The sequence below is a fragment of the Pipra filicauda genome, unplaced genomic scaffold (genome assembly GCF_003945595.2).
Source record: "Pipra filicauda isolate LSUMZ 115617 unplaced genomic scaffold, ASM394559v2 scaffold157_size4220110_pilon, whole genome shotgun sequence".
NCBI lineage: Eukaryota > Metazoa > Chordata > Aves > Passeriformes > Pipridae > Pipra > Pipra filicauda.
This window is the reverse complement of record NW_024104073.1, coordinates 3,616,108-3,639,415: the sequence shown is the minus strand read 5'-3', so window position 1 is coordinate 3,639,415 and position 23,308 is coordinate 3,616,108. Positions and strand designations below refer to the sequence as shown.

The 23,308-nt window shown below is 41.8% G+C and overlaps 1 protein-coding gene across 1 annotated transcript in view; it reads right to left on the bottom strand.

Moving 5' to 3' along the window:
• Nucleotides 1-1,495: 1,495 nt before the first annotated feature.
• LOC113990242 (neural-cadherin-like) overlaps nucleotides 1,496-23,308 on the bottom strand; it is a 66,345-nt gene continuing 44,532 nt past the window's right edge. Inside the window, exons 15-31 of the mRNA XM_039379125.1 lie at nucleotides 22,733-23,016; nucleotides 20,194-21,811; nucleotides 18,739-18,832; nucleotides 17,028-17,212; nucleotides 16,225-16,457; nucleotides 14,924-15,201; nucleotides 13,070-13,284; nucleotides 11,996-12,123; nucleotides 11,031-11,158; nucleotides 10,749-10,872; nucleotides 10,486-10,666; nucleotides 7,560-7,726; nucleotides 6,628-6,892; nucleotides 5,572-5,752; nucleotides 3,847-4,100; nucleotides 2,783-2,937; nucleotides 1,496-2,359 (exon numbers count right to left, since the gene is read on the bottom strand). Of these exons, the coding sequence (XP_039235059.1) occupies nucleotides 1,958-2,359; nucleotides 2,783-2,937; nucleotides 3,847-4,100; nucleotides 5,572-5,752; nucleotides 6,628-6,892; nucleotides 7,560-7,726; nucleotides 10,486-10,666; nucleotides 10,749-10,872; nucleotides 11,031-11,158; nucleotides 11,996-12,123; nucleotides 13,070-13,284; nucleotides 14,924-15,201; nucleotides 16,225-16,457; nucleotides 17,028-17,212; nucleotides 18,739-18,832; nucleotides 20,194-21,811; nucleotides 22,733-23,016 (4,892 nt within the window). The 3' untranslated portion in view covers nucleotides 1,496-1,957. The remainder of the gene's footprint in view (nucleotides 2,360-2,782; nucleotides 2,938-3,846; nucleotides 4,101-5,571; nucleotides 5,753-6,627; nucleotides 6,893-7,559; nucleotides 7,727-10,485; nucleotides 10,667-10,748; nucleotides 10,873-11,030; nucleotides 11,159-11,995; nucleotides 12,124-13,069; nucleotides 13,285-14,923; nucleotides 15,202-16,224; nucleotides 16,458-17,027; nucleotides 17,213-18,738; nucleotides 18,833-20,193; nucleotides 21,812-22,732; nucleotides 23,017-23,308) is intronic.

Here is a 23,308-nt window from a genome sequence, read left to right as displayed (position 1 = left end):
GCCCCGTGGGAGGCGGTGGGGTGCTGCGGCCCCGCCCGCCGCGGGGCGGGAACATGGCGCTCGTGGGGCAGCGCGGGCCCCGCCTGAGCCGTCGTGGTTTCGCGCCTGGGCGCCGCACGCGTCCCAGGGGGACCTGTTAGGAGGGCAGTCTGACTTCCCTACGAAATCGGCGTTTTTCTTTCCGAGGTGACTCGTTGGATGCACCTCCCCCGTCACCCCCCGCCGTCCTTCCACCGGCGTGTCCGCCGTGGTCCAGTCCCAGCGAGGGCATCCCCTGCGAGCCCTCACACCGATAAACGGCACACCCTCCATCCTCATGCCCATGTACATCCTAATGCTTTATGAAAGGGCAAAGAAATCAAGACCTCGATCCATGGAGAAAGGCAAATGCGAATCATAGAATCACAGAATGTTAAGGGGACCTTAAAGATCATCTAGTCCCAACCCCACTGCCATGGGCAGGGACACCTCCAGGCTGCTCAAGGCTCCATCCCAGAGCCTTGAACACTCCCAGGGATGGGGCATCCACAAGCTCCCTGGGCAAGCTGTTCCAGTGTCTCACCACCGTCACAGTAAAGACTTTCTTCCTAATATCTAGCCTAAATTTCCCCTCTTTCAATTTATACCCATTAGTCCTTGTCTGATCACTACAGTTCCTGATGAAGAGTCCCTGTCTGACTTCCCTGTAGGCCCTCTACAGAGTGAGCCAAAGAGACAGAAGAACTTTCCTTTTTCTCATTTTCCACGAGGACAGAAGTCCATTACATGTCCTGATTTAAATGTAATTTGTTACGTTCTCTCATGTGTGCTACTTTGCCTGTGCAGTTACCTGACGAAAAAAAGTTAACTACTATTTCAGCTTTTCTGAGCTATTGTTTAATACATCCATATAGAAAATGTTCAGTTTCAGAGTATGAATTACAAAATAATCCTCTGGGAGAGGACCCATGGTCACAGAGGGGAGTGTTCCAGTCAATGGCAGATTTCAGAAGCTTCTGAGTCCCTTTCCATGCTAAAACCGGTCCTTTTGGGGGGAGCAGGAGTAGGAAGAGGCAACGGAATAGGGGGTAGGTTTCCCATGCTTTCTGTTTTGAGGATCACAATTTTTACAACGACTATCCTGACTGAAAGAGTTCAGTTCCAATTTTTGCCTGGATGCCATTCTACCTTCTCTGTTTTCCAGCTCAGACTTTGAAGAAGGATTCCATGTGAAAAGCAGAGTTGGACATAAAAGTTTATGGAACAGAAAATTTTCCCAGATCTTACAACTTTTTTCAATGGGTGTAAAATTGTCACAGAAGCAAAATGCTATTTACAGCTGGGATCTTTCTATTCTCTTCCCCTCATGACGGGTAATTAGAAAAAGGGTCAGACAGAAAAAGTCTCACACAGCTGGGCAGCCTGTAATAGTGAGTTAGGTGGCATGTGTGATGTCAAGGGAGAGTACAGCTTAGGAGAATACAACAGGAGCTGACAAGAAACCAGAAATTCAAAATATTTTATATTTAACATTTTTAATAATTATTTCACAGTCTAAAATGAATTCAGTTTAAAAAACAAGAATACCCTGCCCATCGTTACCCACACAATAGAATTCATATTAATACTAGGGAGAAAATAATTCAAGTTCTTGCATTCATGATAATTCCAGTGAGTCATGTGGTCTACACAAATAAAAAAGGATATTACAATGCTATTCTATAGAAACCCTACATTCCACAGTTTTCAAGAAAATTCATGCTTTAAAAGTCTTTGCACTTCTATCATTAAATAACTGTGCAGTGCGTATAAAAAGATCACTCAGATTATCACTCCTGGGAAAAGTGAGTATATCATACTACTGTAACTAAAAACTTGTATCACGTAAGTTACTTGATGTAACTTATATATAAAAAAGGACATTTTTAAAAGCGGTGTCCATACATCATGACAATGTGTCAAGTTCCTTTAACTCTGGTTACAAATTTTCATTTGAGACCTTATAGAGTTCTTTAAGCATGTCGAACTTCGACCCCCACTCTTGGAGGCAATCATAATTTAGATCTTCATCACTACTAATGGAATCTAAGGAACTAAGGCTCCCTGCTAGAGAGCATTGCCCTTCTAAGCAGTAAAAATGAATAGTGTCAGCTGGAAGACTCTTTAGATCGTTGTCTGCATCCCGGATGATTTGAGAAACATATGCCTTTAAGTCCAGGATGCTGGTAGAAGCTGACGTTGATTGTTTTTGATGTGCATGTTTTGGGAATGAGTCTCTTTTTGGGCCAGTTCGTGTCCTGGAGTGTGGAGCAGTTGTCCGCAAGGAGAAGTGGGGAATTTTACGGAGAGGTTTCTTCAGTTTATCTATATCATAAGCATTCTGGAAACAAAAAGAATGCAAATATCAGAGAGAAACAACTTAAAAGGAAACAGGTTCAAAAAAAATGTTTTGAAACACAGGACAACACAATACTGGATTCTGTGAATTTTCTACAAGCTGAAGAAAAGAGAGGGCCTAGTTCAGAGGGCTATGTCCAGAACATACCAAATCCCCTTGTGTAATTATAGTGTTCAGCTAAAGCAACAATGCTGTGTCCAGAGCAGCTCCGTCAAAGGCGGCCACACATGACCAGCATCGTGAAAGGTACAGATTGGGTTATAGAAGCCTTCCACTTAAGAGTACTTCAGGTTAAAAAAAAAAAAGAAAGAAAAAAAAGCCAATTTGATAATGACATTTAGTTAGCTAAAAAGAAAAGCGAGGAGAGGTTGGATTTGCAAAGACCGCATTGAAGCTGTGTCATACCTGGTCATGTTCTCCACCTCCTTCTTCATTATAATTTAAGACATTTTCTCTAACATCCTCCCAGCTTTCACGCTCTTCAGGAATGTGGTAAATTCCTCCTTTCCGAAACCCTGAACTTCCCCACTGACTCCACACTGTGTAGGAAACCAAGAGTGCTGGAAGAAATAAAAACACATATTTGTTATATGACATATGAAAAAGTATGATGCATGATAAAAGTAGTTATATGATTCCTGAGATATTACAACAACTCTTGACTACCAAATTTGCAGGTAAGAAATGAGTAATTCTTAATATATAAATAAATTCATGAATGTAAAGAATAATCTATGTATATTACATCATAAACTTCATTAAAAGGGTATTTTACTTACCTAAAGGAATCCATTTAAATAGAGGGCATTTTGGCCAATCTCTGGCCTTTCACCAATCCTGAGTAAATAAGATACCCAAAGTAAGTAAACCACTGTTTTAATGAAGGTTACAAGTGTAATATAATCATGGAGTCTTTACTGTTCTGAGGTGGGTATGCAGTTTATCAACATGAACACATTTTTGTGGTGTTATTAACTTATCAGCCAAAGTGCACCTGAAACTGGACACAGTGTGAACATCTCCCTCTGCCCCACACACTTAATGAGGTTTCTCTGTTAATATCATGAACTTTTTAGAGAAAGATCTCTTCCTTCCTAATACGTGAGGAGTGGGTACTAACTGTAGGTCCTGCCTATTAAAAAAGTAAGGGCTCAGGTCATGTGGGAGTTTCAAAAGGATGTGGCTGCACACAGAGTTGCACACAAAAATGGAAAGCTCTTACTTAAGAAGGATTCAAAATAAGTGATTCTGAAAAAGAAAAGTCCTAAACTTGCTTGAACTGGCTTCAAAGCAAGTAAACTGTGACTATGTGCTGTTGGCTGTCTCTTAGCATCCTGAAATGAACTCCCAACTGCTGATGTCCAGGAAAGATGAAACACTCATCACAACATCCAAGGGTAAAGCAGACTTAATTTAATGGAACAAGGTACAAGATTAGAAAGAAGGACAAAAGGCGCATGATTTCCTACCTAGGAAGACAAGGAGGCACATGCTGATTGCCAGAATAGAGCCAGAGCTGAGTCCAACAGGTCTTGCAGCCTTCACCTGGCTGATTTCACACCATCTTCCCTTGTAACCTTCGGGGCACTGGCAGATAGGTTTGTCTTGGGATTGAGCCACACAGGTTCCCCCATTCCTACAGGTCCAGCGTCCACAAGTGGATGAGCTACAGTGTCTGAGCCCTGTAAGGGTGTCAGTCACTTCTACTTTCCCAGCTGGGCACCTGAACAATCAAAGCAGGTGATATCTTTTAAGCGAGCAAAGCACCTGGAGCTGTATGTTGTTTTGTGCACAGTTTGTTACTGTTTCTTTAAAACAAATTTTAACTATTTTCAAGCAAACCACAAATTTGCACTGGGAGTATGAAATACATGTGAAGTCCAACTTAGTGAGCTAGTAGGCTTACAAAAACATGAACACATATTCTGTTTTCCCTATCCAGAAGACATGCAGAAGAGCTTCACTCCTTCCTTAAAAATGAGATCCATCAGTTTCTGAATAGACTATCCCTTTTCCTACAGCCATGTTCTAATCAAAGTCTCTAAAAGGAAATGGATAGCCGAGATCAATGGAAAAAGGGCTATCAAGAACTTGGTGTAAGCTTTGTAATGTTCATTTGGACCTTTGGGAGAAATGTCATTGACCTCCTTAGAATGGCCCATCTTGTCTTTTAGGACTGATTTCTGATGTGTAATTGGAGAGGCCCTGGAGGAATACTTTGAGGACACAGACCTGCTTTCTGCAATCCAAAGAAGAAATACTACTGAAAAAGTAGAAGAAACTTCATATTGTTCTTTCACAAGCAGACTGAAGAAAGGAGTGTCCCAAGGCACACTTCAAACCATCTCATAGCCTCTTCTACTCGAGAATCACTAGGCATCAGAAGTGCTAAATTTTGGCTGAATTCCAAGAATTCGAGTGGCTTCTTCTACCAGTCCTGCATGTATTTATGCTTGGGGTTTTTTAATAGAAATGCCTGTATTTTGAGTTGCATATTTGAATAAATATTTTGAAAATTTTCTTTAAATAGTGGATATTCCCCAAGAAACTAACTGTGTAAGATAACAGTTGTTGGGCTTTGGCTCTGGCCCTGGACAGTCAATTTTTGAATCCAATTTTGTGACAGTCTAATTTTGAAAGTCCAATTGTTTCATACAAATTATGATTAATTTTGACTTCTTTACAGAAAATATATGTAAATATGTATTGTATTTACAATAAATACTTATATGTATAGAAATACATGTACGTGTTATATACATATATTTATACATCTATGTATAAAATGTATATGTATCTTTTATATTCATATATGTGTATATACATGTGTGTATACACACACACTTTATATATATACACTATAAGAATATATTCATATTTTCATACAGAGGAGAGACCAAAGCTTTACAGTCCACCTTTTATCAAAGGACATTTCACTTTCTTGCTGGCCTGTGATTCTCTCACTATGGAAAAAATGATGGAATAAATAGGCTCCATATCAGACTTGCAGAAAAAAGCAAGGCCCATCATCTCCCATGATGGCAGATGAGACAGAGAGAAGGATTTGTCCTTGGGATGACCCTCTCTGGCCAGCAGCCACAGGTAATTTTACTGTTAGAAGCAAGTTGCTTGGTCTGAGGTACAAAGAAAGAGCTTCCCAGCCTTTCCCAGATGAAAACAAAAGCATAATGTACCGGCATTCATATTTTCTCCACAGGTCTACACAAAGGAAGGGGCTGTAACAGGGCTGGCTGCTGCAGGCACTGGAATGGCATCCCATGGTGACTCCTTGCCGCCTCAGAATTAAGCCAAACTCTGTGCTTCTGCCTTCCACGAGGAGTGGCTGACCATTCAGCTGGACATCACGCATACAACCTGCATCAAAGCAGAGCAGTGTGCAGAGGAGTACATTAACTTAGCTACTTTTCCACCCCAAGCCCCACCCCCAGTACATGTGCAGGAGACCTTAGAGCATTGTAGAAAACTCAATATATCTTTTTAAAAGATCCTTATACTCCTTATCTGTTTTATTTTAGAAGGAGAGCTATAGAACGTGTTTTTGTGCTCTGGTCAGTCTAGAGATCGACAATACTTCTCCAGGACAGCTGCTTTGTACCAACGCAACAATGCAGTAGAACCGTGCTATGAACCAGAACAGCTCCACTAAATTAATCTAGATTTAAGATCTAATCCTAAAAGTGGGGCTGAATAAGAAGCAACAAAATGGAAAAAGCTGTTGAGTCACAATCTCAAGGCTTCAGTACCCCACTCCAGGAAATGGAGAGAGCACTACAAATGTCTTGCAACTCCTTCTCTCATGCCAGGAGGTGTTGTGTCTGTGCCTTAAACCCTTCCCAGGCAAAAAAAAAGGAGTGAAGATCATAGCATGTGTATGCTACTTGGGGCCTTTGACATGAGAAACCCTGGTCTAGTGGAAGGTGTCCCTGCCGTGGCAGAGCCTTTGGAACTAGATGATCTTCAAGGTCTCTTCCAACCCAAATGATTCTGTGACTCCATGACATAAAAATTTGAAGTGCTATTTTTGAATATTTACAGGCAATTTCAAATCTTCACTAGAACCAGGTTCAATGGCAAACAGAGTTAAACATTGGCTTTGAATTTCCTAGAAAAGAAGGGGCATAATAATCTACATGGGACTTATTTCCTGGGTTTTAGACTCTCCGGTACACTCAAAGATGCCTCTTTCAGGCTTTAATTTCCTCCTTTTAGGAATCTGTAATATCACTTACCTTGGAAATCGTTCTCTGAATGACTGGGAAGGCGGTTTCCTAGCACAATGCTTGCCCAATCCGTTTCAAACCACCTATTTGTACCCAAGACAGAGGTGATTTCATGATCACCTCCACCACTGTTAACACGCAGGGTAAATTCATTGTTGTAGCGCTCCATGGTCAGAAGAACCCACTGGCCATTGTTTATGTGTAATGTCTTCAGTCTCAGAGAGTGATTTTTGTCCCCCAAACTGAAGTTAATGCTAAAGAAACCCTCAACCACCTAGAGGAAGATGATAAAGACCTTTAACAACAGAAATATACTTTGAAATGTTATTACACAGTCCTGCCTCAAGAAATGGACCTGAGTTTTTAAAATGAAAATGGCACTATTGTTTTTAAGTGCTTTATTCCCAGATAAATGTTACCACAAGAAAACTGCAGATCCAGGAATTATCAGCTCTTTTCTTTACAGGCCACTCTTCTAACTCACATGAATCCTTTTATCAATCTTCTCCTTACTGATATCTACCTCTAAGTCTTCCAGCTGACCCTCCTGTTACAATTAGAATAATTAACCTCTCTCCAGCTAACATAATCCAGACAGCTTTTTTCAGCAGCAACAAAACTGTAGAGATGAGTTTTATAGACAGTGCAGAGAGAAGCAAAGGTAAATGGCAAGCAGGGTAAAACAGTCTTCCTCATTCACATTTATCACATGCACTCACATGTACATTTTGCAGCCAGTGAAACAACCAGAATTTATGCCATGAAAGAGTAATGCCGAGAAGGGAAACACGAACGAGAGAAGTTACCCTCATGTGGAAAATTCTTGCTCTGTATTACATTACAGAACAGATGCCCTTAATCAGAAACTGCATCTTTTTCTCTTACTAGGGTAGTCCATGACAAATTAAGAGCACTCAAAGAACAGCCTTTGGACTGCTCACCTCCAGTCGGATGTATCCATTCCCATCTGCAGAGGCCAAGCTCAGAAGGGTGCTGTGGGAGATACGAGTGCGCACCATCAGCTGGATCCTAGTGCTACGACTGCTGAGAATGCTTCTTGGCTCGTAATGGATCCAGCTGTCCCTTCCAAAAGCCCACTCTGGAAGAACTAAGCACAGCACACACAAAACCAAAGCAAAAATCTCAGGAACAGTTGCTCCCTCAGATCTCTGCTCCTTCAGAATTAACCACTTCTGAATGTCAGAGTTTCAGTTCTTAAGAAATTTTGGCTACATAATCTAGCATTGTGAAAAGCACCCCCCATTGCAAAAAGAATTAAGGGAAAAACAACAAATCAAGGATTCAGAATTTAGGCAGGAAAGGGACAATTAGATACTGTCTCTAACATTCTATCTGTTACAAGCTGTACATTCTACCCAGTCACTCCTACACTGGGCCCAATAAAGTGTTTTGGTTTTTTTTAAATCTGAAACATATCTTCCAGTAAAGTAGCTGGTATTGATCTGAAGAAAAACACCAAACAAAACCCAACCAAATGAAAAAAGATAATCAAATGCTTCTTTCAGTAGTTTAGTCCTGTGGTTAAAACCCTCGGTGTTAGAAAATACGCACTTTACTTCTTCTTTCAGATGGAACAAAAGAAGACCTCAGGGTTTTTTTAATTACAAAGAGAGATTAAGTCAGTGTTTATTATTTTAACAAAGGAAAATTCACTGAACCTAATTATTTCCTTATCTCTCTGGGGAGTCCAGGATCCAGTAGAGAGTCTGATGAAGTTGCACTGCACGCTTCCGTAGAAATCAAACACCACTAAACTACCCACACCCTGATGCTTTTACAGAGCAGGCACCTATTTTAATCTCATTACCTGACAGCAATCCTAGATCTACTTGTTTTGGCCACAGCTTATTAAAAAACTAGAAGTTTCTTTTCACCAAATAGATAGATAGTTCAACTTAGTTACTAGAAAGGAGGAGCACTGGGTCACCAAAGCTCATCTGAGGTCAGTGTCATACAGGTAGAAATCTAAAGAGTGCCAAGCTCATCCTGTGGCATTTAGTCTAGTTCCCAGGATATGAAATATCAAATGATTGAGAGACTTAATTGCTGAACTCTCTTTTTCTCGCACTGTTTCTCTTCTCTCTTTCCTTTCTTGAAGCAGGTTTTCTTTTCTCCTCTAGCTTATTTCCCTCCCATTATTCTTTCTAACCCACTGTTCTCTCTCGTTCACTATCTCTGCAGCTACAGGCTACAGCTGATGAGCAGACAAGGGTTTTCTTGAGATGATCCAGTGACTCTTGTCCCCAGCTGTCTGCTCCTTGCTGTGAGCATGGCTCAGCCATTCATAAAGTACCAGTTGCACACAAGCATTTTGCAGCCCAATATAGAAGAAGCTGGAACCAATCAAAGCTTTCTTGATACACCAGGATATGACTTACGGATTTCAAGTAAGTACTTGGTTTGTCCCACAGTAGCAAGGGGTAGAAGCCAACATAGCAGTTGGGCTTGTGAACCAGCATCCCAAGATAATGCAAAACAGAGTAAGATTTAAATATGGCCAGATATTTATAAACCAATATTATCTGTCTACAAAACATAATACAAACAGCTGAGCTACATTAGCAGTTCTGTGGTCATTATAAACACTTTAAACAGTGAATGCTCCAGGCCTAGACCGTGCCAATTATAATTCCGGTCTTCACCCCACTGGACAGACAGAACTTCTGCTGAGCAATTTGCTGTCACACCTTTTAAGCCTTGTGTGCTAGATGGAGAAAGAAGAGAGGGTCTGGCTGCCTGCATAGCGTGTTATTGTTCCGTGTACCAGAAGAAAAGGTAAATTCATTGAGCTGAAAGGATATGTGTAATTCCTCACCAATACTATCTATTAATCCTGATACCTTGATTGAATGCTAACTTGCAAGTGTTCCTTTCCAGCTCCTCACTGCTGCTCATCCTCACCAGTAGCTCAGCTCACTCAAACTACAGGACTGAGGGGGCCAATTCTCTTCCATCAAAAGCCTCCAAAGTTATGGGACACTGGTGCTCATTACAGACTGTTATGATCAACCTCATTGTTTGTACCTTGTACCTAGAGGGAGAAGGCAGATGCAGGGCAGGTAAAGTCTCAGTAAACACCTGTGACTCACTTCTGATTTCACCTGGACTGATGAAAGGTTTAAGATAAGGGGGACAGAGCCAGCTTCAAGTGTATGTCCACTGTTCCCTGAAATGGCTGTGGGCTAGTAGGAGTTAAATTATTTATTTCCTAAATTTTTGAACTGTGCTAAAATTTTGCACATTCTTACAGTATCTCTGGGGTTTTCGTTATCCACCACAGCATGCCTTTGTTCTCTGATACATATTTCATGCTGATTTTGTACAGAATAACGTATTTGCTGCAGACAGCCTGATATTATGCCCCCACATGCCTTCACTGCTGTGGTCTAGAGGTGTTGCTCAACTTGCAAATGTAATTATCGCCATTTTATAGATGGAAAATTGGACCTGAAGATAACAAGAAAATTATGTCCTCAGGTTTAACAGGTTCATTTTGTGATCAGCATGATCAGAGGAAGAAGGCACAACGCAGAATGTTTCACCTTTCACCACTGAGAAATAAGATACCGCAATGAAAAGGACAAAATAACCTGTTTGACCACTTCCCTTCCCTGCAAAGTAAAGCAGCTCTCAACATGGCCCTCATCTGTTATGGTATCTTTATTCAACAAGAGTTTAAAGGATCTTTACATCTTTTCAGATCTAAATAATTCCAAGAGTACGGCAAGGTCTTATTACACTGCTCAGTTCAAAATCATGGTAGCTTGACTTTGAACATTAGAGCAGTACGTTTGATGCCGTTCCCACAGATTCTCACCATGAATTTCTCCCTAGAACCTGCAGTACCTTTTTCACATGCTGGTCCAGCATATCCTGAGGAACAGTCACAGTGAAAGAAATCCCAACCACCAACACACTTGCCATGAGTGCCACAGGAGGCCATCCCACCACTCTGACACACTTCATCTGTAAGGACACAGCCGGGAACACTGTTCAGGGACTCTGCAGGGTGCTCTAAATCATAGACCTGGAAAAGGTCAAAGAGAACCATCACATCGGGTGCCTACATTTAACAGCAGTAAACCCAAGAGTGGTTTTTGTGGCCCTACCTTACTGTCAACAATGACATTGCGTATGCAGCCAACAAATCCTCTGAAGTGCCTTTGTGAGTCGTGGTAAGGCAAAGTCTTCTTAACTCCACCCAGTTGCAGGGGCTGATGGCCACTGAATAGCCTACCCATGATGAAGGGGAGAGAAAGAAAGAATTAGTGGCATGCAAAATACAGCAGCTTGGCTGATTTCACCACCCCACCCCTGCCTTTTTCCTTAGTTCTTTTGAGTAGTTACGTTGCCAGTTTTTGTTGTTGGCTGTTTTGTGTTTGGATTTTTACCTTTGAGATCCCACAATCTCTCCAGAGGCTTCACAGGCAGACAGATCCATTTGGGAGTTCTTCTTAATGACAATGTCATTGTCTCTAGCTGAGACATTTACGCAGTGGTCAAGAATCATCTTCACTTCCTAGAAAAAGGCATTATTTAAAACAATTGTATCCAGAGACATGCATACATTTTAGTGACACATTTTATTTTTTTCACTTAGCAGATGGGAGAAATGTAACTAGCAATTACAGTGCAGGAAACTTTATTAAAATAATAAGACACTCCACCTACTAATCTGGAAGGTTATTGCACATTGCATATGGCTAAGGAGCCATACAAAAGAAAAGATCTGACTCTACATAATCATGCCAAGTTATTGACACAGTAGAGGGAATATAACATTTTCTTGGAGTTTTCTGCCAAATCAGAACACAGAGAGACAATCTAGCAGAGTAGAAAGTCTGCCAGGCTCCTATCCCAGATGCTGGCATGTCCTTCAGCTTGTCTCGTGGGAGAGGAACAGGGAGCCTAGCAGATGCCGTCAGCAGTGTTATATCAGCAAGATATTCCCTGTACGCTAAAGCATATCTATCTCCTTTGTGCTAAACATCTAAAGTCCCGTGGTGAGGCAGGGCTTTTCACTCAGAGAAATTAAGGATATCTCACTCAATCGGTCCAGGAAGCATTTAGCCTCTGGATTATCACAACTTTGTTGTCTAAGCGGCAGGTAGGATAATTAAACCAAAGAAATAGCCTGGCCAGTTTCATAAATGGATCAGACTTCTCCAGCCCTTGCTGTGCTTCACTGCTTCAAGACTAAAGGGACATCTGAACTGACAAACTTCTATACCTGCTGTTTCAGAAGTGATGGAAGACTGATTGATAAAAGAGCTCTACAGAAGGGAGGAAGGATTTGGAAGGGATAACTGGGTATATGAATTAGTGCTTCCACAGGACTGCCCATATTTACACTTGCCTTTCCATCATTTATAATTTTAATATTGTGCCAGCGGCGATCTGCAACATTAACTTTTTGTGAGAGCTGCAGGAAAAGCTCACCAGAGCTGTGGCTCAGGGTCAGCGACGGGACACCACCGGAGAGCTCTGCAAAGGAAAGACTGTTATTGAATATGCACTGACCATGTTCCCACTCACACTCACTTGAAACAACTGTTGCTGTTAGATTTTATTTGGAAAAGTTCTTTAGACGGCTTTAAAAAAATACACCTTTTAGCAAAGTGCCACAGGTATACAAGGTGGGTGTACTGGTGACCTATTCTGCATTCTCGTTACAGAATCAGAGAATCACAGAATATGCTGAGTTGGAAGGGACCCACAAGGATCATCAAGTCCAAACCCTGGCCCTGCACAGGACCATCCCCGAGAGTCACACCATAGGCCCGAGAGTATTGTCCAAAAACTTCTTGAATTCTGTCAGGCTTGGTGCTGACCACTTCCCCAGAGGAGCCTTTTCCAGTGCCCAAACACCCTCTGAGTGAAGAACCTCTTTCTAATATCCAACCTAAACCTCCCCTGACACAACTTCAGGCCATTCCCTTGGGTTCTGTCACTGGTCATCACAGAGAAGAGATCAGTGCCTACCCCTCGTCTCCCCCTCACAAGGAAGTTGTAGACTGCCATGAGGTCTCCCCTCAGTCTCCTCTTCTCCAGGCTGAACAAACCAAGTGATCTCAGCCAATTCTCATACGGCTTCCCCTCAAGGCCCTTCGCCATCCTTGTTACCCTCCTTTGGATGCTCTCTAGTAGCTTAATATATTTCTTGCATCGTGGTGCCCAAAACTGCACACAATATTCAAGGTGAGGCTGCACCAGTGCAGAGCAGAGTGGGACAATGCCCTCCTTCGACTAGCTGGCGATGCTTTACCTGATGCCCCCCAGGACACGGTTGGCCCTCCTGGCTGCCAGGGCACTGCTGACTCATATTCACCAAAAATTACTTTCTGAACCTCTTTTGAAAAATAACCTCTATGAACTAAGTAGAATCTCAGCTTCACACAAACACAGATAAAATACTCTGTTAGGTGCTAACCTAAAGCAAGGAAGTATTCCTGTTCTTCAGGCTGCCCTCGTGCCACTGGTCCATGGTACAACAGAAGGCCTTCGGCGACATCAGTGATAAACTCTAAGGAGATGCGGCTCTCAAAGCAAGGCTGAAGAGGAGGGAACCAGGCATAACCATGGCCTCTGAAGCTGTGTTTTGTCTGCTGGCAGTCTGGTCCATGAAAATTTGCAGCACATTTGCATCTGTTAAATAAAAAATTAAAAGCAAATATCCACCATCCAAGAAAAGCTGCAAAGAGCTCTTCTGACAGCAGGACTCTCCACTTAAAATACAGGAGTCCATGTTGCCTAGGACACAGCAAAGATTAGCACAAGCAAAACTTCCATCAAAAAATGTTCCCTATTGACCTGTTCATACAAATAGAACTTAGATTTTGTTCAAAATGATAATATGTCTATGCAAGAATATTCTGTGAATAAATGATGGAGTTCTTGTAATATACAAAGCCTATGAAAACATCTTAAAAAAGCATATGAAAACAGCATAAAAAAGAAGAAGAAACCTGCTTTTCACTAGGCTTAGTTATCAGCTTGTTTGAAGACTTAATGATGCAAAGGGAAAGCAAAGAAATCATGGAATACCAGGTTGAAAGGGCCTCAAGTATCATCTGGTCCAACCTTTCTTGGCAAAATAATGGTCTAGACAAGATGACTCAGCACTCTGACAGCCAAATCTCAAAAGTGTGCAATGTTGGGAAAACCACCACTTCCCTGGAGAGATTATTCCAATGGCTGATTATTCTTATTGTGAAAAATTTTCTGCTTGTGTCCAATCAGAGTCTCTCCAGGAAGGGTGTGGAAGCTAATATCACCCAGAAAAAGTGAGAAGAGGTCTGACATCTTCACTCTTATTGAAAGCTACTTGCTAGTTTATTTCCTTTACACTATCAAAAATAGATGCTTGGGGTTCTTTCTTTGATACTCTGTGGATTCTGTAGAAAAGAGTAGCCACAGCATAGCATGGCAATAACAAAACCTGTAAGTGAGAAAGCAAAGGAACAACAGAAATGGGCAGGAGGACAGGGAGGGAGAACAGCTGGTCTCCTATTTCTTAGTTTCTGCTTCCCATAGATTGCTAGTATCTACTGAGAGCAGAATGACAGGGGTAGGATGCAGGAGAAGAACACTCACAAAACTACTGAAAATGGAGAAGAAGCAAAAAAACTTCGGAATTGAGCAAGTGATGGGTGGCAGAGCCTACCATAGGTTTCTGAGTAGCAAAATTTCCATAGTTGATTACATTGGAGCAGCAATGTCAGACTCAGAACTTTAGAATGACAAGGGCTTCTGCAGCTTCAGTCTGAGTCCTGTCAAGGGTGCTCTGAAGAGGCTGGTCAGCATTTCTGCTTTCCTGGGTTGGGATGATCATTTTTAAGCAAACATGCTTAAGGCTGACTTCTGGAAGGGTACTAGACTCATCATTTTTTTCATCTTTATTCTATATTATCTATGAGATCTAACTTTTGGAAGAAAATAATGAGGCAAGAAATGTGGAGAAGAGGTTATTAAGTGGCATAAGAGATGTGATTAAAACGTTGAAGAGCATTAAAGTAGGCTGGTCAAAATGAGAGCATTTTGCAGGGTAGCATTAATGAACTGGTGCAGCCTGGAAACTTCCCAAGGTTTTCCTGGAGACTAGGATGAACCTAAGTACATATCTGAAAGTAGAGATTCTTTTGCAAGACCTGTGCATGAAGTATAACAATACTCATATCTGCTACAGTGAGAAGACACACAATGATGCTTCTGAAAGCTTCCACTCATCCTCCTTACAGACTGAACTAGATGCATTCTGTTTGCACACCAGACAGAATGTACCAACCTGTAGCCCAAATCAGTGTCCGTGCATGTGCCACCATTGAGACAAGGGTTTGTCTGGTATGAGGAGCAGGAAAGATGAGGACTCTCTCGAGCTGCACAGCCACACACAGCATGACTCAGGACTGTCACAGACACCAGTGAAACACTTTCAGTTGTAGTTACAGTTGGTACATGTTTCTGTTCATGCTTACTGCTGCATCCGCTGCTGTGAGTACAGTTTGCAGTCACACATTCATCAATGCCAATCTGGGTGATATTTATATCCAAGATGCTTTCCAGCTGTGGAGAACAATTAGTTGCATTCATCTCACTTTTCCACAGAGAGAAAACTCACTAATGACAGCAATGAAAAGCAGAAGTCTTATTTATTTTCAAAACTGGTTGCTGTGCCACTTCCTTCCAATCTCACCCTATCCAGCCAAAGGCAGCTCAGTCTGGCATCTGTTAAGGTCAAAGCCAAGGTGTGAGTCAATTACAGCATGAGTATGCACTTAGGGGGCAAAAATACTGTCATATTCATTAGAGACCAAGTGGATAAATTTCAGTCACTGATTATTCTGACGGATTATTTACATAGCATCTGAGCTGTATTTTTTATTTGAACTTTCACCTTAAAAATACTGGGAGAGTGGAAAGGCATTGGACAATGAAGAGATACCTTGTCTGGCAAGAGTGAGTGGTTCAGAAGCATTGATTCTAAAATTATTTCTAATTTCAGCCTCTGTGTACCAACAGATACAATTCCAACAGAGTGAGTCATTTAACTCTTATCATGCTTTTTTTTTTTTTTTTTTTGCAAGAGGGGCAGGAACTTTACTAAACTGTCAACACACATTTCCAACCTGGTTTTCCACTGGAGAATGCCTCTTTTATTGCTTTGCCCTCTTAGCTTGGAAAGTTGAAACTTCTGACTGGTTTGTGAGTCTCAACTACAAAACATTTCTATGTAGAGGACTAAAAACTGAAACATTAAGGCACTGTGTAGAAAGGCAACACCCAAAAACATCCTTTATATAGAATTTTACAGTCTTTTTAATAGGGAAAACATGTTCACAATCCTAAAAGCTCATTGTGTTTGGGTGACTTTATATGTCTTTATAGGCTGGCTTTGAAAACATTCATATTTGAAACTTTTAGTATGATGCTAGAAGATTGATTGACTTTACTGATTAAAATGATCTATTTTTCTCATACATTACTCCCTCAGTCATTCTAAATGTGCATATTCACTAGGCAATGTACATTAGCTGAACAGACACAACAAGAAGATGCTGTGGTTTCATATATAGGATGGATACCTACCCATGCTCTGGAGGCTGCTACATTGCCATTGAGTTTTTCTGCTTTGTAATAAGGTGGACCATAAACAGCAAACCAAACATCAATCCCTTGGGTTGGACTTGGACTATTTAATACACTGAAAATGTGAACGTTTTCCAATTGGACTGATATAATTTCTGAAAGCAGCTTCCTCATCTGGTAGTATTTACTCTGTTTTTCAGGGGATTGAGATATGAACTCCTCTGGTGTGATACCTGTAATAGAAGTTGAAAACCTGAAATACATGTATCTCACAAGTGTTGTAGAAATAGAAGAGAGGAGCACCACAGAATGTCGCAAAAAATGGACTCAACTGCAAATTCAGTTGTTAGGCTCTGAAATTTTCCATGCTGGCTTCTGCTAAGGGTGTATCTTCTGAAACTTTTTTGATTTATATTACTTTCTTTTTTTAAATTATTTTTTTTTAAATCAGAAACATGTTTAAGAAGATTTTACTTTTCCAAAAAGATTGAAACAATTTGTTGTATTTCAGGCAGATACTTCTTCAAATAGTTTTTCTTCTGAAATATGAATTGCTGTTTTGTTAAAAGGTTGGTGTAGAAATCAGAGAAGCTTTTTCTTGCTGTCTTTTTTCTCCATAGATTTTCCTACTCATACAGCATCAGAAACCATGCAAATAAACACGCATTTTCAAACCCTTACCTAGAAAACTATTAACTCTCATTCCATGTGTAGGAGCATTAGAATTCTAACTATCACAGCAGTAAAATTAAAAAAGTAGATTTCAGTACTACGATCTTACTGTACTTGATCACATTGCTTACCTTTTATTCGTATGGAACCAGCATTATGGAGGGCATCATCTTTGATTTCCTTCACTATAACCTTTACAGTTGAGATAACATCTGGCCAGACTCCATCAATGACTCTAACTCTTATGTTGTATGTTCCTGGTGGGGTTCCTTCTTTAATAGTCAGCAAACCTGAGTTATCATTAAGGATAAAGTACCTGTAATAAGAGTTAAGCCAAGGAACAAGCTATGAGAAGTTCAAAAGCTAGGTACTAATTATCATCACTGATGGTTTTTTCTGATTCAGCAAGGCCAAGTGCTGGACCCCACACTTTGGTCATAACAACCCCCTGCAGCACTACAGGCTGGGCACAGAATGGCTGGAGAGCAGCCAGGCAGAAAGGGACCTGGGAGTTTGGATTGACAGGAAGCTGAACGTGAGCCAGCAGTGTGCCCAGGTGGCCAAGAAGGCCAATGGCATCCTGGCCTGCATCAGGAACAGTGTGGCCAGCAGGTCCAGGGAAGTGATTCTTCCCCTGTACTCAGTGCTGGTGAGGCCACACCTGGAGTACTGTGTCCAGTTCTGGGCCCCTCGTTTAGGAAGGATATTGAGGTGCTGGAGCAGGTCCAGAGAAGAACAACAAGGCTGGTGAAGGGACTCGAGCGCAAGTCCTATGAGGAGAGGCTGAGGGAGCTGGGGCTGTTCAGCCTGGAGAAGAGGAGGCTCAGGGGAGACCTCATCACTCTCTACAACTACCTAAAAGGAGGTTGTAGCCAGGTAGGGGTCAGTCTCTACTCCCAGGCAACCAGCAATGGGACAAGAGGGCATGGTCTTAAGCTGTACCAGGAGAGGTTTGGGTTGGGTATTAGGGAGAAATTTTTTACAGAGAGAGTAATCAGACATTGGAACGGACTGCCTAGGGAGGTGGTGGATTCCCTGTCCCTGGAGGTTTTTAAGATGAGACTGGATGTGGCACTTAGTGCCATGGTCTAGTAACCACAGTGGTGTTGGATCAAGGGTTGGACTTGATAATCCCGGAAGTCTTTTCCAACTCAGCTGATTCTGTGAGTCTATGATTCTATGATTGTATGATTAGAGAAAGCAGATGTGTTCCCTCATGAAGGGACACAGCAGATAAGAACTTTTTTGCATTGCTTCCTGTTGGCTCCTAGTAACTCTTCACTAGTATATCATGACGGTTTCTTTCTGCTGCTATGCTGTATTAACTGTGTAGGAAGACTAAGGCCGCAATAGCCATAACTTTGGAAACAGTGCAAAAGCCTAGTGCAGATACAATCATTGAGAGTGACACCTCTGTTGAAACCTCTGAATGGTACATGTACCTCTCAGTCCTAGTCGCAATCCAGACACTCCTAAAACCAGTGGTGACATGGAAACAATTCTCCCTGAGCTTGGATGAAGGAATCTGGAAGTTAATAGGTATTTTTTCTGTAGTGGTTCACTGATACAGATTATGGGTATTACTGAACAGGAATTTAGAACAGTGTTCTGGCCCATCAGGCAACAGGAAGCAGCCTGGTTTGGCATGCAGCATTATTTATTGCAGCCTCACATTCAGAAGGGCTTTTAGAGATCTACATACAGAATTGTCTAACCAAGAAAATGCTTTTGCACTTCTGATTTTTTAAGAAAAGGCAGGGTAAATACTTGTTACGATATGAGGGTGAGGGGTTGGGGGTGGGGCAAGCTTTCTTAACAACTCCCATTTTTCTCTCCAAATACCTTGATGTTTTCCCTTCAAATTGGTAGATTTTGTGATCCCAGTCATCAGCGTCAGGGGCACGGACCTGGCCCAGTACAGTCGTGGGGAGAATACCTAAGATGACACAGCATGTAAGTGTCACAGTCAGACTTCTCACATGTACACAAACAGGTTGGTCATTTAAGTTTTACTTTAGACTGAAGTCTAAGACCTCTACAAAAATATCTGCGATAGTCCCCAAAGATGTGTGCCAGTTTGCAAATGCCACATGGTGCCCTGCTTATTGAATGTTTGCTGTACTGCTTCATAGATTTAATTCTATAAGTGACTGCAATGAAAAGTAATAGGAAAGAAAAAAGAAAATCCACCTCTAAAAATTTTCATTGTTTTATCTGCAGTACCCAACCAACTTACAAAGTGTTTTAGACAGAGATTGGTGTTCAGCAGGATAAACAACCAAAATGCAGACTGTGTTATAAAGGGAAAAAAAATGGCAATTTGGAGGAAATTACAGCAAGACAGAGAGGATGTCCAAAATACAGCAATCAGGCTTATTTTGAGTAGATGGTGAGACTTTGGGGTGAGATGGAAAGCAGCATGTATTCTGCTGGTTTTGCATCCTCTCAGCAAAGCTCACAAATTGTTATATTCTGAATTTACAAAATCTATTTCTAAGGAAAGGTCAACAGCATTTACTCAGAAGCTTCTAGTGTGTCCATGATAGATAATCTATTTAATGTGCTATCAAACCATAGGATACACAGCAGACTAGAAGAGGAAGGAATGACCTGAACCAACATGGATGCAAGCACCCCAAAATCTTTTTACCTGTGTGATTTATTTTGCTCTTGGGCTTATTATGTGGGCACACTGGATCACAAGAAAACTGCTAACTAATTGCCAAAGCAAGAAGGGAAAGATGCTTCTCTCACACTGCCTGCAGCCAGCATTCACAGAAAATTCCACCATAACAGCATTTGTCAGCTGAAGACTTAAGATGAATGTCTCAAGCAGTTTACATGTGCATTCAGCTTAAGTGTATTCACTAAAACTCAGTTCAGTCTGCAGGAGGAAAAAGTCTTAAGGAGGAGAAAGAAGGTTCTCAGCATTCACACTCATCTCTTTTCAGCAATATTATGAACTTTGGTCATTTTTTTCCCCTGAAAAGTTAATGCTGCTGGAAAACTGCACCTGATACCCAGAGATCATTACTCAAGTCTGATAGAAACATGTAAAGAATAGCAGCCAGTTACACTCTTCCTTCAAGGCTCACTTGGTTTCTTCCACAAATCAAGTGGCCCAGAGTCCTACTCTGCACACCTACTGCTCTTTGTTGGGCTTTAAGCAAACTTCAGTAGCATCTCTACTAAGATCTTAGCTTATGTGGAACAGGACAGAATCCTGTTGTGAAACTCACAGCTGCCTCTTTTGACCTTACTGTCACACTTTGAAGCAAACATCAGGGAGTAATTTACCGTCATAGCTGTAAATGAGACATTCCATGTGGCCAGCAGAGTGTGGGTGGTCATTTTGGTCCCCAATATTCACAGTCAGTGTGTTGGTGGAGCTCATTGGTGGGATCCCGCTGTCTGTGATCAGGATGGGCAGGTAAAATGCCTTGTGCACTTCCCTGTCAAAGGTATGCAGTGCAGTGAGCAGTGCACTTCCATTGTGGAAGTCCTGCAAGCTGAAGTTAGTCAGACTATCAAAATCGCCGAGAAGGCGAAAGGAGAAAGGTGCTCCGTTCGCAGCAGTGTCTCGGTCCTTTGCATACAGCAGCGTGGAGGTCTCGTTCATTTGGACAACCTGTGGAGAAGCTGTGTTTTCCCAGACCACTGGGTTATAATGAGCCTCAAACTCTGGCCCATTGTCATTTACATCCTGCAGAGTCACTAAAACAGTGGCACTGCCAGTCAGAGGGGGCTGCCCCATATCAGTGGCAATGACAATGAGTTGGTACTGTGTCACCGTCTCATGATCCAGAAGCCCTGCAACCATCAGCCACCCATCATTAGCCAAAGAGAATTGGCCACCTGGGTCAGACTTGTGTAGCAGGTGGAAAGAAAACCTTCCGTTCAGGCCAGAATCCAAGTCAACAGCAGAAACCTGAACAACTTTGGTGCCAACCGGCACATCTTCCCCCAGTGCAGCCACTTCATAGAACTGGGGGTAGAAGACAGGAGCATGATCATTTGAATCCTCCACATAGATCACGCAGTAAGCAATGCTGAAGAAATTCATGTCCTCTGCTTTCACAGTCAAATTGAATACCCTCTCATGAGGCTTCTCAAAGTCAACCTGTTTTCGCAGCCGGATAAACCCACAGTTGTTGACTTCATCTGTCTCAATGGAAAACTTGTGGTCATTGTCCCCATCAAGGATGCTGAATGTCACCATGGCATTTTCTCCTTCGTCTCTGTCCACAGTAGACACCACTGCCACTTCAGTGTTAATGCTCGCATTCTCAGATACAAAGGCTGTGTAAATCCTTTGCAGGAAGACTGGAGCATGATCATTTACATCAGTCACCAATATAGTGGCAGTGCCTGTCCCAGTGAGCCCTCCTCCATCTCTGGCCTCAACCACTATGAGGTACTTGTCTTCCTTCTCCCGGTCCAGGGACCCAAGCACAGTGCAGATCGTGCCACTGACTGAGTCAATTGAGAACAAGTCCAGATTAATTTCATTTTTGACGTTCTGAATGATACTGTATGTTAGCACAGCATTCATACCAGCCTTCGGGTCATCAAGGTCCACTGCTGTCATTTCCATGACAGGACTGTCAGCTGGTGCATCCTCAGGGACGTGGCCCGTGAAACAGCCATCCAACACACAGAGGAAAAGGGGTGCGTTGTCGTTCACATCCCTCACTTCTATGATCACATCTGCAAAACCAGTCAGTCCTTCTCCACTCTCATCTGTTGCAAGAACAAGAAAGCGCCACGTTGATCTCTTCTCACGGTCTAACCTTTTATTTGCGCTGATCTCACCTGTGTTCTCATTGATGCTGAATTCACTACTGGCCCCCTGCCCATGCAGGGAATAGTTAATGGCATTTTGATCTGCTGCTTGGTCGGGGTCTGTTGCGGAAACCTGGAACAAGCCACAGCAGGGTAGTGTTTATGTAAAAGAAAAGAGGAAATCACTGTTCTCTTATTGATGGCAGCTGGTATTGTGCTGGCTAAATAAATACCATGCATTTTAACAGCAAGCATCTATTGGTTTGCATCATTCAAGTACTCTTTCAATAAACATCATGCACACCTAGAGAAACAAAAAGATGACATTTAGACAGATTAATATATTCTATTTCCCAGTATATTTTGGAAAGAGGAAATAACTGTAGGAAGAATCAAGTGGAAATAACAGCAGATCTGATGAGCAAATGTTTCTTGTGAAACTCTTTGGATCTGTAATACAAAGACAAGCAGAGGCTGTTTCTCTCTGAGCAAACAGAAGGCTGTGAAAACAGGCTGTACATCCAAGCTTATGAGCAGCACAGGCCAGAGAGAACTCCCAGCTCCTGATTTGCATCCAGGGATTGTTTGTGACACTGCTAGTTGGGTCAGCCAGGAATTGCTCTAACAGCAAAACAATGAAAATGATTGGAGTCAAAACCCAATCCCTGGTAATGTTTATTTGGTAGTATGCATTACATGCAGGAGGTACACGTGCCAATCATGCTATGCTTATACAGTCACTCAAAATACGCCAACTCTGCTTTGTAAAGGAAAGCCATCATATTTTTCAGCATTTAGAATCACAGAATTTTAGAACTAGGTTGGAACAGATCCTTAAAATCATCAAATACAACTGTTATTTATCTTGATCAAGACAGCAAGTCCACCACGCAAATTCTTTATTCTGTTCTTTACAGAAAGTTGCTAGCTAAGTCCTAATATCAGGTAGGCTTCACCTACCCTAAGGAAACTATCTTTTTGGGTTTGTATGAATGGATGGGATTGAGCTGAACACAAAGTCAGGTTTTGCCCTGCTTTGTGCAAACTGCTTCACCTTTAGGACAAGTACAGGCAGATCTGTGAGCTCCTCCAAGACACCACCCTGGTACTCATTCTGAGTGAAGACTGGTGCTTCGTCATTCTTATTGACAACATTGATGATGATAAGAGTGTGGTTTTCCCATTTTCCATCAGAAGCTACAAGCCTGAGCTCATAATGTTGTTCTTGTTCATAATCCAGAGGCTGAGCAATGAAGACAGTTCCAATCTCAGGTTCCACATCAAAAACTCCTTTCAGATTTCCTGATGTGATCTGATACCTTAGTTTGGCATTTGCACCTACAAGAGAAAGAAACAATTGCTGCCTGTTCACCCTATGAATGCTTAATCCAGCTATGCACAGTGGACACATATCCAAGAGCAACTTTATTTGCCTGGACTGTTATAGTGTGTGTGGGATAAAACAGACACAGCCACAAACAAGATGATATGTGTATGTAATTTGAAGGGTTTGTGTGTGGTAGATTGTGGGTTACATCTGCATTTATATATATTTGCAGACATGGACAAGCGTCTGTTGATTGACAATGAAGGAATTGTATACCTCTAATTTGTTGTTCATTCATTTGCC